Source organism: Garra rufa, chromosome 25 (assembly GCF_049309525.1).
Source record: "Garra rufa chromosome 25, GarRuf1.0, whole genome shotgun sequence".
Lineage (NCBI taxonomy): Eukaryota > Metazoa > Chordata > Actinopteri > Cypriniformes > Cyprinidae > Garra > Garra rufa.
Genome location: NC_133385.1, coordinates 36,208,454 through 36,223,205, shown reverse-complemented (window position 1 = coordinate 36,223,205; position 14,752 = coordinate 36,208,454). Strand labels below are relative to the sequence as shown.

Here is a 14,752-nt window from a genome sequence, read left to right as displayed (position 1 = left end):
CTCTTTGCACCCTCCAGCTGTTGTTGAATTTTTCTTTCTGCCCAAATATCAATATTAGAGCAAATCTTTTGAGACCAAAGTGTCTCAGCCATTTTTATTTATATTTACCGCATCTGTTTACTGCGCATCTTACTTTACTTCCGGGCCGAGAACAGTTTGTAATCGCGCCGTGCCATACCAGGCTCAGGTGTAAACGCAACTGGAGTTGTACCCGACCGTTCTAAGAACAGTTTGGCCCCATAGTGGAAACGTGGCTATATACATCCCAGGTGTTGTCAAGCAAGACATTTTCCTTGTTCAACAACCTTTTTGGTCCTAGAACGACTATGGGGTTGGGTTAAAGATGTGTGATGTTAGCATTATATTGATATAATTTTAGTTAGGACTACGGTAAGCAACATTTGAAGTGGATCCAAAAAGTTCATCACAGTTGTCCTAAGACAAGAACGGGTATTGTTTTGGTTTTAGGACAATTTTGTTTCTAGCTCAGTATTTTTTGTCTGGAACAACATTACCTTCATCAAAGTCACAGTTATCTGAAAGGAGCATAGTAAAGACAAGTTTCATACTGAAAATCAGTTGGTTTGCTTACCTGGAAACTTTTGAAACTCAGGCCTATTTCTGTGCAAAATCGTGATATTAGAGCTGAATGGTTATGAAAGTAGGTCCAAATGTTTCTTTAAATGCTGTCAGGCCAGGAGACCTTTGAGCCAAGTGCAATTTCATGATTGATCAGATTAATGCATCCAATTATGTTGTTAAAAGCACATTAAATTTTATCATCCATATCCTTTTCTTTTATGGTTTCCGTTTGTTTCCATGAAACTGTTTGTTTCTTAGAATGAAGCATATACTTGTGTTTTATATAATAAAATGATATAGTTTACCTCCAGCCCCATTTCTCCTCAGCCGTAGGCACGTTTACACATGCCTTAATATACAACATATGAAATGCACTGGTTAGGGGCGGGATTCATTTCTGTGTCTAGTGTGAAGCATAAAACCTGAAAGATTTAAAAGATTCACACACTCATCAAACCAGCTGAGCATAACAGACAGGTCGTAATCGCACAGGCGCCTTTCTAGATCTCCTGATAGCATTGGCTGCTTCATTCCTGTGTGTCGTGTAGAAATGGAGGGGATTGTAGAAAGCTCTCTGGGTTTCCTATACGATCTGCTTGTGGTTATATGTGTTGGGTTGATGCTACTGCGGGTTGCTGAGGGCCAGTCGGTGAGGTGGCTGGTGCTACTCATGGTGTCTGGAGTAACATTGAGCTGTTTGGTCCATTCAATTGCCCTTAAAGTGGGGCTTGTGAGTCTGCTGTGTAGTGTCATCCACTATGTAGGGAAAGAAGAGGTAATGTTGCCAACCCAAAACAAGGCAGTACTGATCACAGGTAAGACACTATATCCTGTTTGTTCTCTGCATTTGCTCCTGTTTGTGCATTTGTATTTATTATGGATCTCAGCATATATTAATTGTCTTTCACTGTTCTTGTTTGTTATTCACAGCATAGTCTAGTAGGGGGATTTTCATGAAACCTCTCAAGAATGATGATGAAATAAGAATGGCATTTAAGCAGATTTCCTTCTAAGTCCCAGTACCATAAAAAAATAAAAATACATAAAGAAGTCAATCTCATTCTCATGATGTCCATAGATGTTTATCTATGTCTATATCTACAAAATGTATACATCTGTATACATTTGTATATAAAAATGTAATAGTAATAAATAGAAATGTAACAGTAATGAGAATTTAGTGGTAAATGTTCTTACCACTGCACTGTACATAAAATATTAATGGTCTAATAACTAAAACTGTCTTTATGCAAAGAAATGTGAACATGTTTTACCCAGTAAATCAATATTTCCCTGCCACCCTAGTGAACTTTGCACTGTGAACTTCTCTCAGTAAGGTTAACAGCACCAAGTAAGACCATAAATCACTGCTGTATTATTGTGATGTCACTTGACACAGACTTCTGTCCAGGTCAAAATGATAAACAAATATGAACTGCTGCAGTATTACATATTCACCGAACAGGCATAACATTGTGACCACCTTCTAATATTGTGTTGGCCCCACTTTTGTTGCCCTGACCCAGTGAGACATGGGCTCCACTAGACCCCTGGAGGTGTGGTATCTGGCACCAAGATCTCAGTTGGATTGAGATCTGGGGAATTTGGAGGCCAAGTCAAACTACTTGTTGTGCTCCTTAAACCATTCCTGAACCATTTTTGCTTTGTAGCAGGATGCATTACCTGCTGAAAGAGGCCATGGCCACCAAGGAATACCGTTTCCATGAAAGGGTGTACATGGTCTTCAGCAATGCTTAGGTAGGTTGTACATGTCAAAATAATGTCTACATGGATGGCAGGACCCAAGGTTTCCTAGCAGAACATTGCCCAAAGCATCACACTGCTTCTGCTGGCTTGCTTTTTATCCCATAGTGCATCCTGGTGTCATTTGTTCCCCACGTGCCCACTGTTGGCGCTTTCGCCGGTGGACAGGGGTCAGCATGGGAACCCTGATTGGTCTGCCACTATGCAGCCCCATAAGCCCCATACCGATCACAAGTTGCAGTATGGAGTACCTCAAGGCCCAGTACTAGGGCTGTTACTTTATTCACAAACTACATTATTGACACACTATTTTATTATTTACTACTGTAAAGCTGCTTTGACACAATCTGTATTGTTAAAAGTGCTATACAAATAAAGGTGACTTGACTTAACCTTTTCATTTGAACCAGCATTTAGGTCTTGAGCAACAACAGCTTGGCTGTTGGGATCAGACTTCGCTCCCCACGTGCATCAGTGAGCTTTTGCCGCCCATGACCCTGTCACCGGTTCACCACTGTTCCTTCCTTGGAACACTTTTGATAGATAACTGACCATTGCAGACCGGGAATACGCCACAAGAGCAGCAGAAGATGCTCTGACCCAGTCGTTTAGCTGGGCATCAAAATTTGGCCCTTGTCAAACTCGCTCAAATCCTTACGCTTGCCCATTTTCCCTGAAGTCCTTTGAAGTCAAAATGTTCACTTGCTGCCTTATATATCCCACCCACTAACAGGTGTCGTTATGAAGAGATTATCAGTGTTATTCACTTCACTTGGCAGTGGTCATAATGTTATGCCTGATTGGTGTACATCAGAGGTGCTCAAACTCAGTCCTGGAAGGCAAGGGTCCTGCAGAGTTTAGCTCCAACTTGCCTCAACACACCTGCCGGGAAGTTTCTAGTAGGGCTGTGCAAGTAATTGGCTGCGATTACCATGTGCATCTTGTCAGTAGTGCCGGTTCTGTTATTAGTTGTAAAGCTCAGATGGAGCGGCATTTACTACCCAGAACCAAAGTTCACTTCTCCAATGAACACAATATTGTGTAGCTTGTCAGTGAACTACGGCTCTGTGTAGTAAATGCCGCTCCATCTGACAGCATGTGATGGATATTTACGACTAATCACAGAACAGACATTACTGATAAGATGCGCATGGTAATCACATCCGATTATTTGCACAGCCCTAGTTTCTAGTACGCCTAGTAAGAGCTTGATTAGCTGGTTCAGGTGTGTCTAATTGGGGTTGGAGCTAGTCTCTGCAGGACACAGGCCCTCCAATTTGGGCCTGGTGTGTATAGACTGCAACAGCCAACTAAAATGATCCATAGTGCATTGGAATTGTGGAATATGTGACAGTGTGATTGTGTAAGGAACTGAGCTTGTGTTTGTCGCACAGGTTGTGATTCCGGTTTTGGTCATGATCTGGCCAGGTTTTTGGACAGCGCAGGGATGAGGGTGTTTGCAGGGGTTCTGGATGAACACAGTCCTGGAGCTCTTGAACTGAAGAAAGCTGCATCTCCAAACCTCACCGTCCTACAGTTAGACATCACCAACAGCAGCCAGATCACAAAGGCAAATCAGTATATCCAGAGCCAAACAGGCAAAACAGGTGAGAAAACCTCATTGTCTTACACTAAAGGAGAGATCAGGCATAGAAATGCCCTGGCAACTTCACATACTAGCAGTAAACTTCACTAACACTCACAAAGAAGTGGTACATTTGCAGACCAGTACACTGATGTTATTTTGTATGACTTGTCTCTTGTGGACAGGACTGTGGGCACTAGTGAACAATGCTGGAGTGCTGGGATATGTGTGTGATGGAGAAATTCAGCCAATTAAAATGTATAAAAAATGCTTAGATGTCAATTTTATTGGTAGTGTGGAGATTACACAAGTCTTCCTGCCTCTAATACGACAATCCAAAGGACGATTCATTAACATATCCAGTATGGCAGGTAAACTTTTTTTAAACATGCATTTTTGTAGATCTCAGGTGCATAAAAGTCTCTTACAAAACATACATCCTATTCCATTAAGGATTATTAAATCCCAATAAGCAAAAACAGCTTTGAAATCAATCTTTGCTTTTCTTCAGGAGAAGTTCCACTTCCTGGATTTGTGGGATATGGTGCATCTAAAGCAGCCCTGATCTCGTTCAGTGGAGCGATTAGACAGGAACTGTCACGCTGGGGAGTCAAAGTCATCGTCATTCAACCTGGTGCTTTCAAAACAAGTGAGAACAAGTCCTTTTAACACCAAGGATAACTATATTATCATCTTTTTCACACCAAGGATAAGTATATTAGCATCCACACTAATATACATTATGTTGTTTTTTATAAGCATGCAGCAGTTATTACAGTGAGGGAAAAAAAATATTGATCCCCTGGTGATATTGTACGTTTGCCCACTGTCAAAGAAACAATCAATTTATAATATTAATGGTAGGTTTATTTTAATAGTGAGAGACAGAATAACAACAAAAAAATCCAGAAAAACAAATTTCAAAAAAGTTATTAATAGATTTGCATTTTAATGAGTGAAATAAGTATTACTATCAATCAGCACGATTTCTGGCTCTCAGGTGTCTTTTATACAGGTAAAAGACACCTGTATAAAAGACACCTGTCCACAGAAGCAATCAATCAGATTCCAAACTCTCCACCATGGCTAAGACCAAAGAGCTGTCCAAGGATGTCAGGGATAAGACTGTAGACCTACACAAGGCTGGAATTGGCTACAAGACCATCGCCAAGCAGCTTGGTGAGAAGGTGACAACAGTTGGTGCGATTATTCGCGAATTATTAAACACAAAATAACTGTCAATCTCCCTTAGTCAGAGGCTTCATGTAAGATCTCACCTCGTAGAGTTTAAATAATTATGAGAACGATGAGGAATCAGCCCAGAACTACACAGAAGGATCTTGTCAATGATCTCATGGCAGCTGGGACTATAGTCACCAAGAAAACAATTGGTAACACAATACACCATGAAGGACTATAATCCTGCAGCACCCGCAAGGTCCCCCTACTCAAGAAAGCACATGTATGGCGTTTAAATAGACTCAAAAGTCGCACACACGAAAACCACGAGCACGCGAATGAAGCAAGCGCACAAAACGGACCCACGAGAGGAAAATAACAACGCGAGAGCGCATCTGTGCACCCGCGAGCGCGCAGAACATAGGAGCGGAAATGAATACTGGCGCAAGCCCCTGCTGCCTAGAGCGCACAACTGCAAATGAGCGCTTGCGCGACTACTCTTCAACACTCGCTCGCTCCTCGAGCTGACTTTTGACACTTTGAGGGCGGGGCAATGACTTTTGTCTTCCCACCTGTGATTGGTCATTTGTTTAATCAGTTTCACTCTTGTTTAAACATGTAGCAGGACTTTGTCTTTGTGTTTCCAGTGCAAGATATTCAATATATGATACTGAATTGTACAGTTTCGAAGGTACTTATTTTGTTTACTGCCTAATGCATGTCGATAAAATCATCAGTTAATAATTATAATAATAATAATATAACAATAATATAATCCTCAGTTAATAATATAATACAGTATATAGATATTTAACTCAATTTTTATATTTTTAAATCAGTTATAAAATGAGCAAAATATGTACCAAGTCTACCCATGAGACTTTTAACATTATTCATTTAATTTTTAGATTAATTTTTTAATTTTAGATTATAAAATGCATGTCATCAAGCCATTACTACAGTATATATTAATTGAGAGGTAAACATGTTAACCTATTGTTAACCTTATGCCGATATCTCCGAAAAGCACATGCAGGTTTACACCCTACTACTTTTATATTAAATGGTGATAAGATTGCTGCTTTAATATCATGCATTGTATGATCAATGTGCAAAATTATGTAATTGTCAATCTTTTAGAAAAGCAGATCAGTGTAAGTATAGGTAAAGATGAGAACAATCCTCACTGTCTCTTGTTGCAGGCCGGGAAAGGGCACTTTGCAGCAGTGAGACGACCTTTCTTGCTGCCTCCTTATGGTATTAAGGACAATAATGCGTGCCATTGTGTTTTACCTCCTTTTTCTCCGACATCTTGGGGATTCTTTGACGTAAATGCTGTAAGGGGGAGGGGAGCTGGCAGATTTTATTTTATTTTTTTATTCAAACAGATGAAATATACAATCATCTTTAGGAGAACATTAACAATTTAAAGAAGATAGAAGTAAGAAGAGGAGAAATAAAATACAGTAAGGGGGTATGTTGCTTAGAATAAGAAAAACATATATAATAATTTAAAAAAAAAATAATAATAATGTAAGAGCAATTAAGGAAAGCTATCTAAACCTAATCAGAGTTAACAGAAATAATTTTTTCATATATTTCCAAAAACCTGACTCATTTATTATTACTAGTCAAACAAAAAGACGTGAGCAGTGAGTCAATCTCGGTCAGAAAATGTGAAAGAGGGAATTGAGCCCATACATTTTCGATTTGTTGGCAGGGTCAGAGTAATAACAAATAATATATAATAACAAATAATATATTTGGGGAGCCAGCAGATTGTAGTTGTCATTGCCCCGCCCTCAAAGTGTCAAAAGTCAGCTCGAGGAGCGAGCGAGTGTTGAAGAGTAGTCGCGCAAGCGCTCATTTGCAGTTGTGCGCTAGGCAGCAGGGGCTTGCGCCAGTATTCATTCCCGCTCCTAAATACTGTTCCGCGCGCTCTTGGGTGCACAAATGCGCTCTCGCGTTGTTATTTTTCCTCTCGTGGGTCTGTTTTGCGCGCTTGCTTCATTCGCGTGCTCGTGGTTTTCGTGCGCACCACTTTTGAGTCTATTTAAACGCCATACACATGTACATGCCCATCTGAAGTTTGCCAATGAACATCTGAATGATTCAGAGGAGAACTGGGTGAAAGTGTTGTGGTCAGATAAGACCAAAATTGAGCTCTTTGGCATCAACTCAACTCGCCGTGTTTGGAGGAGGAATGCTGCCTATGACCCCAAGAACACCATCCCCACCGTCAAACATGAATATGGAAACATTACGCTTTGGGGGTGTTTTTCTGCTAAGGAGACAGGACAACTGCACCGCATCAAAGGGATGATGGATGGGGCCATGTACTGTCAAATCTTGGGTGAGAACCATTAAAAAAGGGTCATGGATGGGTATTCCAGCATGGCAATGACCCAAAACACACGGCCAAGGCAACAAAGGAGTGGCTCAAGAAGAAGCACATTAAGGTTCTGGAGTGGCCTAGCCAGTCCTTAATCCCATAGAAAATCTGTGGAGGGAGCTGAAGGTTCGAGTTGCCAAACGTCAGCCCCTTAATGACTTGGAGAGGATCTGCAAAGAGGAGTGGGGAAAAACCTGGTGGCCAACTACAAGAAACGTCTGACCTCTGTTTGCCAACAAAGGGTTTTGCTAAGTGGTCAAATACTTATTTCAAATCAATTTATAACTTTTTTGAAATGCGTTTTTCTTGATTTTTTTTGTTGTTGTTGTTATTTTGTCTCTCACTCTTCACTGTAAATGCTCAAGTTCTCAAAATTGGCTGTCGAGTAGCTAGCATCCGTCTAATTTCATTCGTGTACAAATACCACAGTGGCATCAGATGCTGCACTGCCATTTACAGACACTCTCCAACTTGATCGTCTAATTTCTTAGCAAAACATTATTTCAGCATAGCAAAATACATTGAAGGGGGTGTTGGGAAAAGTTGCTTTTTAAAAGTAATGCATTATAATATTGTGTTACTCCCTAAAAAAGTAACTAGTTACTTTTTATGGAAAGTAATGTGTTACTTTCCTTTGGCGTTACTTTTTCCTCATCTGGGCTAAGCTTGCTTGTTTGTTTTTAAAATATAAAGTTCCGTTTTTGGCAAATGTAAAAACCATTTCATTAGTGCTGGGGTACAACATTCAATTAACGCAAGTGACATAATCAGATTACTTTTTTCAAGTAACTAGTAAAGTAATGCATTACTTTTTAATTTACAAGAACATATCTGAGTTACTGTTTCAAATAAGTACGCTAGTTACTTTGTTTTCCCATTTATTGATTGAAAGCTCTCCTGTCCCATTGTTAAGAGAAATTGGGAGTAAGATGTTACATGTTGCTTTAGTTCAAGAATAAATGTGAACATGCATTAATTCATCTCACTCACTCATGAAAAAAATAATAATAATTCAGAATTCCTAAAAATGAATAAAAATGCAAATGCAAAACCCGCAATAATTAAATATGTTACAATATGTATTTAATCCCATTTTATTTACCTGTGTCTTTGCTGCTGACCTTCTATGATCCAGTTAAACCATACTAACATTTTTAAATGTTGAACTTCATTTTTGATTGTTGAACTTTCTTTTGCATTCTACTGTACAAATGTGAATTTATTTTTCCTTCAGCCTGAGGCTTTTAGTGTGAAAGGGCTTTTACATTTGCCAAAAATAGAACTTTTTATCTTAAAAACAAACAAGCAAGCCCTGCCCAGATTTAAAAAGCAGGGTTCCTACAGATTTCTTCAAGTTAAATTCAAGTCTTTTTAAGACCTTTTTAAGACCATTTATATAAAAAATTAATACCTACTTCACTTCCTACCAGCAAAGAAAAACAAAATCCTTGAACTTGTGTTAATTTATTTTTCAAATGTGGAATGGGTGAAAAATATTTTTAATGAAAAATAAAAACATTTCACTAGGCCACAAGAAAGTTTGCCGAACAATGTTGTTTTTTAACATTAGCTCCTGCTGCCGCTTCAGGCACATTAGCAGCTAGCTGGCTAACATTAGTTGGTTGAAACACGCAGGCGATGGAAGGAGTTTGTTTTTGTCCACTGAGAGCGTTCATGTGCTTGGACGACTTGGCATGAGACTCTAATGCCTTCATTCCCATTGTACCTAGCTGAATCCTTTTTTTGCATATGGTGCAAAAAGCCTCAAAAACGTTGTTGTCCACTGGTTTTAACCAATGACGAAAAGAGTTTTTATCCAGCCACGCTTCATTAAATTTACATTTCATAACATTAGCATTTACACATTACATAACCTCAGAATGAAATTGGTAGCTAACTAACGAAAAAACAAACGTTAAAAATATAACGGCGTCAGTCAACCTGTCCTGTGGAATGCTGAGATTTTCCTTGATTTTTCGCGCTTCTCCTTTGCTTGTTGCTTGAGGTCTGTGTTGTGTTGTGTTGTAGTCTATGGTTGTGATGCTGTAGCGCGTGATCTTCATTTACTGAAGGCATTAACGTTACGTGTTCGCAGTATTTTGTACTGTGACCCGGGGCTGCATTGCGTTCTCAATTATTGGTTCCGCCACTCTTTATTTATACTACGTCATTTAATCAAAATAATCGTGGTTGACAAATGAAACTTTTGAGGAAAATTACAACACGGAGAAGTTACATACAGCACAATTTTTAAGACCCAGACATCAAAATTCAAGACTTTTTAAAGTCTTTTTAAGGTATTATTTCCAAATTAATAAATTCAATGCTTTTAAGGCTTTTTAAGACCCCGCGGGAACCCTGAAAAAGAAACTGAAAAGGTACCATAACACATTACTTTCTGTAAAAAGTAATTAGTTGCTTTTTAGGGAGTAACGCAATATTGTAATGCATTACTTTTAAAAGTAACTTTTCCCAGCACTGCCTTTCATGCCAAAAGTATGTTATAGATATTGTTAGGAATAAATTCACATCTGTACAGTAGAGGGCACAGCTCCAACAAACCAAACACAAATGCTGTTTATGTAAAGTTTGGCTTATAGGTATGTCCAGTTGGATCATTGAAGGTCTGCAGAAAAGACACTGGTTAATAAAATTAAAATTTAATTAAAAAATAAAATTTTCACTGTCAGTCAATAAATTGGAAAACAAAGTAACTGCCATTACTTATTTGAAAAAAGTAACTAAAGTAGATATTTTGTTGTAAATTAAAAATGCAATAGTTTACTGGTTACTTGAAACGAAGTAATCTGATTACATCACTTGTATTGCATTGCCCTCAACAAGGCTTTTAGACAGTCTTAATTGGACATGTATGTATACTATTAAGGTGCACTGCAAAAAATGCTTTTCTTAGAATTTTTGTCGTTTCACAGCAAAAATATCTAAAAAGAAATTCAGAAAAAACAAGTCAAAATTAAGTGAGTTTTTGCTTAGAACAAGCAAAACAATCTTCCAATGAGGTTGGAAAAAAATCTTATTTCATCCAGAAAACAATATTATTTTTCTTACCCCATTGGCAGATTATTAATTTCAAGCAAAAACACAGTTAATTTTGACTTGAAAACAAGACAATAATTTTCACTTGTCTAGAAAATCCTTCTTGATTTAAGAATCTTTAGATATTTTGACTGGAAACTAGAAAAAATCTTCAAAGAAAAGCATTTCAAGTCAGCATTTCTGTCAGTATCTATTCTCATTCAGCGCTGTTATTTTTTTGTGTGGAACACGTAAGGGATAATGTACTTGCCACATAAGGAAAAAAACTGGATATGAATATGAATTCTGAAATCTTTTATTGGCATTTGTTTTAAATTAACATTTTTATCCTTCCGCGAAACGATATAGTACCACGTGAATAACATTCAAACTATGTACGTTAATAAGACAATTTAAATAGATTAATGTCGAAATTTTCCATTGTTAATAGTGGTTGTCCAGTGTTTGTCACAAGATGGCGCCAAACGGTAATCTTTGTTGGCACAGAGGGATTTTAAACATACAAGTAGTACCGGCTATGCGTTATTACTTTGGAGCGGTGATTATTTGAAAAGAACGAACCTGCAAATGTCTCAACTGACCAATCAGAATCAAGCATTCCAAAGAGCCGTGTAATAAAGAATAATAATTAATCTTAAAGTGAAATATAGCTCCAACTATTGCGAAAGGTTTTGTATGCATTTTTATTAACTCTATATTTTTCAATAAAACCCAATTTTCTAGATATTCTGGGCAGCAGAGAGCAGTGGAATAGCACTCAAGAGGACATCCTCAGTGGTTTGTCTCAGGAAGTGATGGCATCTTATGGAGAAGAATATATCCAGTCGATGCAGCAGCGGCTGGTCAACATGACTTCAGCATCAAGCTCAGACTTGGGTCCAGTTCTGGAGACTTTAAAGCATGCGATACTCTCCCCGAGACCCAAACCCTTCTATTACCCAGGGGCCTTAGCGTGGGCTCTTCCATTACTTTACAGACACTGTCCCACCTCATTATCTGACAGAATCCTCTCACGAATGTTTATGAGCAGTGATGTCCAACCAGCAGAACTCTTGAATTCTTGAGCTGTGCCTCTGTTTGGTGCTAATGGCATGCTTCACATTCACATACCTCATGTGACTTTCTGTGAAACATTTATGTAAGCAAATACAACAGCATCAGCAGTCGTTTTAAACTTTAGCATTAAAACTATCAAATTTCTCAATGTTCAGCAAATTTTCCCACACAAAAGATTTTCCCACGTGTGTGTCGCACGAGATTCAACCCAGGCTGACCATTAGAAAGCCTCTAGGTTTGAAAGAGACTGAATTGCTTTATTACTGACAACAGACCTTTTTTGCCTGTGAAGTATCACCAGAATGTTTCCATCCAAGGATTTTTTGCAAAAAAAAAAAAAAAAAAAAAATATTAGCTCTTCAAAATTTAGTTGACAGAAATTTCCATTTATCGATAAAATTTCTCAAGTGTCGACAAAATCTTTTTCTGTTTAACTATAGCACATGAATTCTATATCGGTAGTTTTAATGTTGAAAAAATTTGTGTGGAAACACTTTTTGTCGAGAAAAAAGTAGGGGGTTTTAACGCAAACAGTGTTTACAAAAAGTAAAAAATTTTACATTAATTAGTTTGGGCTTGTTTGATTTGTTGTGGAGTGATGGGAAGTAAAATAGCATAGTTTTTCAATATGTTTGGCTGGCTGTATTTTATTATGACAATGAACAGGCTGCATTGTCCAGTTATAGCCTAATGCTTAACTGCGGCACGATCACTTGATTTCCAAAGTTCAGATCCAACCCTAATCAAACACACCTGAACCAGCTAATTAATCTCTTAGGTAGCACTTGGTAATTACAGACAGCTGTGTTGGAGACGGACTGGAACTAAAGTCTTCAGGTAGGTAGATCTCCAGGAACAGGGTTGGGCAGCCTGAATCTAAATAGTCTATATGCCTAAGGCCTAAAAAAATGACACTTGTTAATAAAAATAATTTTTATGTAGGCCTATAGGCTACAATTAAATAATAGCATGTTTAATAAAGTTTTGTTTCAAATTAAATAAGAATAGGCTAGCCTATGATATCTGCGCAATAGGTGAAATTATGAATGGAAACAGCTCACAGGGCAACTTTTTTTTTTTTTGCGCATTTCCATTACAGATTTGCGCAAAACTTTGACGATATTTTATAACTGTTGATTAAAAAGTATTGCGACGGCGTTTCCATTAACCAATGTTATGCAACTAAAACAATGTTTTCCTCTCGTGATAAGTCATTTTGGTTATATTTAATCGTGTAAATGTGAAAAAGCCGTTTTCATTGCTCTTTTGCGATATATGGGAGTTTTTGCGCAATTGACGCGTTTCCATTAGGTGTATTTTCAATTGGCAATTTCAATTTGCGCAATTTAAGAGGTAAGGGAAACGCGGTTATTTATGTGACAATTCGGTTTTTCAGGGATGACGTACACCATTTTATCGACAAAATGCCAGTTTGATGGAAACAGGCTGGAGACAGCAATTTTTTAAAAGCATATTCTCTTTGTCAATAACAAAACATTGCAAAAACTGGATGGAAACTTGGCAACTAATAAGGTTATAAAGCCATCATTAGCTTCGTTTCCATTACCCTTTATATTGTGCAAATTGAAATTGCGAATTGAAAAGACGTCTAATGGAAGACAGTCTATATTTCGCAAAAAAGTTTTTACGCTCACATGAGGTGGTTTTTTAAGGCAATACGAAAAATGAAAATTTCGCAAAACAACAATAGAAACTTTTTTTTTTTTTCGCCTTTACAGGTCACATTTGGTTAAATATAGCCAAAATCCCACAAAAATCTGTTGCCATGACTTATTGCAAGAGGAAAAAAAACTACGTTTTAGTCGCATAACATTGGTTATTGGAAATGCCATTTCGCAATACTTTTTAATTGGTATTTATAAAATAGCGCCAAAGTTTTGCGCAAATCTGTAATGGAAACGCACCTTCTTTCAATAACAAAACATCAACTATGGCTGCACCTAACTTATAAAGCCATGATTAGCTGCGTTTCCATTACCCTTCATATTGCGCAAATTGAAATTGTGAATTGAAAAGATGCCTAATGGAAAAGATTAAATTGCGCAAAAACTCCCATATTTCGCAAAAAAGTTTTTACGCTCATGTTTTTTTTTTTAGGCAATTTGAAAAGGAATATTTCGCAAAACAATGGAAATGTTTTTTTTTTTTTTAGCCTTTTTTTTTTAGCCGTCACATTCGATTAAATATAGCCAAAATCCCACAAAAATCTGTTGCCATGACTTATCGAGAGAGGAAAAAATACATTTCAGTCGCATAACATCAGTTAATGGAAATGCTGTCATTTCGCAATACTTTTTAACTGACATTCATAAAATAGCACCAAAGTTTTACACAAATCTGTAATGGAAACACACCTATAGAAATGCGTCAATTGCTCCAAAACTCCCATATTTCGCAAAAGTTTTTACGCTCGCATGAGTCGGTTTTTCAGGCAAGTCGAAAAAGGAATATTTTGCAAAACGCAATGGAAATATTTTTTTTTAGCCTTTCCAGGTCACATTCGATTAAATATAGCCAAAATCCCACAAAAATTCATTGCCATAACTTATCGCGAAAGGAAAAAATAGTTTCAGTCGCATAACATCAGTTAATGGAAACACCGTCGTTTCGCAATACTTTCTAATTGACATTTATAAAATATCACAAGTTTTGCACAAATCTGTAATGGAAACGCAGCTTAAGTTATAAAGCCATCATTAGCTGCGTTACTTTTACAGATTTCCACAAAACTTTGGCACAATTAATCTCGAATTATATGTTATATGCAATTATAAATCTCCAATAGAATGTATTGCCAAATGACAGCATTTCCATTAACCGATGTTACGGGACTGAAACATGACTTAATGCGAGAGGAAAAAATTATGGCAATGGATTTCTGTGGGATTTTGGCTATATTTAATTGAATGTGACCTGTAAATGCAAAAAAATAAAAAAATAAATATTCCATTGCTGTTTTGCGAAACATTCCTTTTTCGAATTTCATTCCCATTTCGAATTTGCACAATTTAAAGGGGAAACACCGTCATTTCGCAATACTTTTTAAATTAACGTTAAAGTTTTGCGCTAAATTTGTAATAGAAAAGCAGCTTTTCAGATCTTTTAGGCATTAGTCA

General features: G+C 37.5%; 1 protein-coding gene across 1 annotated transcript; it reads left to right on the top strand.

Moving 5' to 3' along the window:
• Window positions 1-1,059: 1,059 nt before the first annotated feature.
• Window positions 1,060-14,630, top strand: hsd17b2 (hydroxysteroid (17-beta) dehydrogenase 2). Its single transcript, XM_073832350.1, has 5 exons — window positions 1,060-1,397; window positions 3,741-3,953; window positions 4,117-4,302; window positions 4,443-4,580; window positions 11,283-14,630. Exons 1-5 carry the CDS (start codon window positions 1,133-1,135, stop codon window positions 11,621-11,623), a joined length of 1,143 nt encoding a protein of 380 aa, XP_073688451.1. The 5' UTR covers window positions 1,060-1,132; the 3' UTR covers window positions 11,624-14,630.
• The last annotated feature ends 122 nt before the right edge of the window (window positions 14,631-14,752 follow it).

What these genes read in the sequence shown, in the direction of transcription:
- hsd17b2 (XM_073832350.1), top strand. Translation starts at nt 1,133, where the DNA reads ATGGAGGGGATTGTAGAAAGCTCTCTGGGTTTCCTATACGATCTGCTT. An exon ending in CAAGGCAGTACTGATCACAG is followed by an intron (nt 1,398 to 3,740) that starts GTAAGACACTAT and finishes TTTGTCGCACAG; the next exon opens with GTTGTGATTCCGGTTTTGGT. An exon ending in ACCTGGTGCTTTCAAAACAA is followed by an intron (nt 4,581 to 11,282) that starts GTGAGAACAAGT and finishes CCAATTTTCTAG; the next exon opens with ATATTCTGGGCAGCAGAGAG.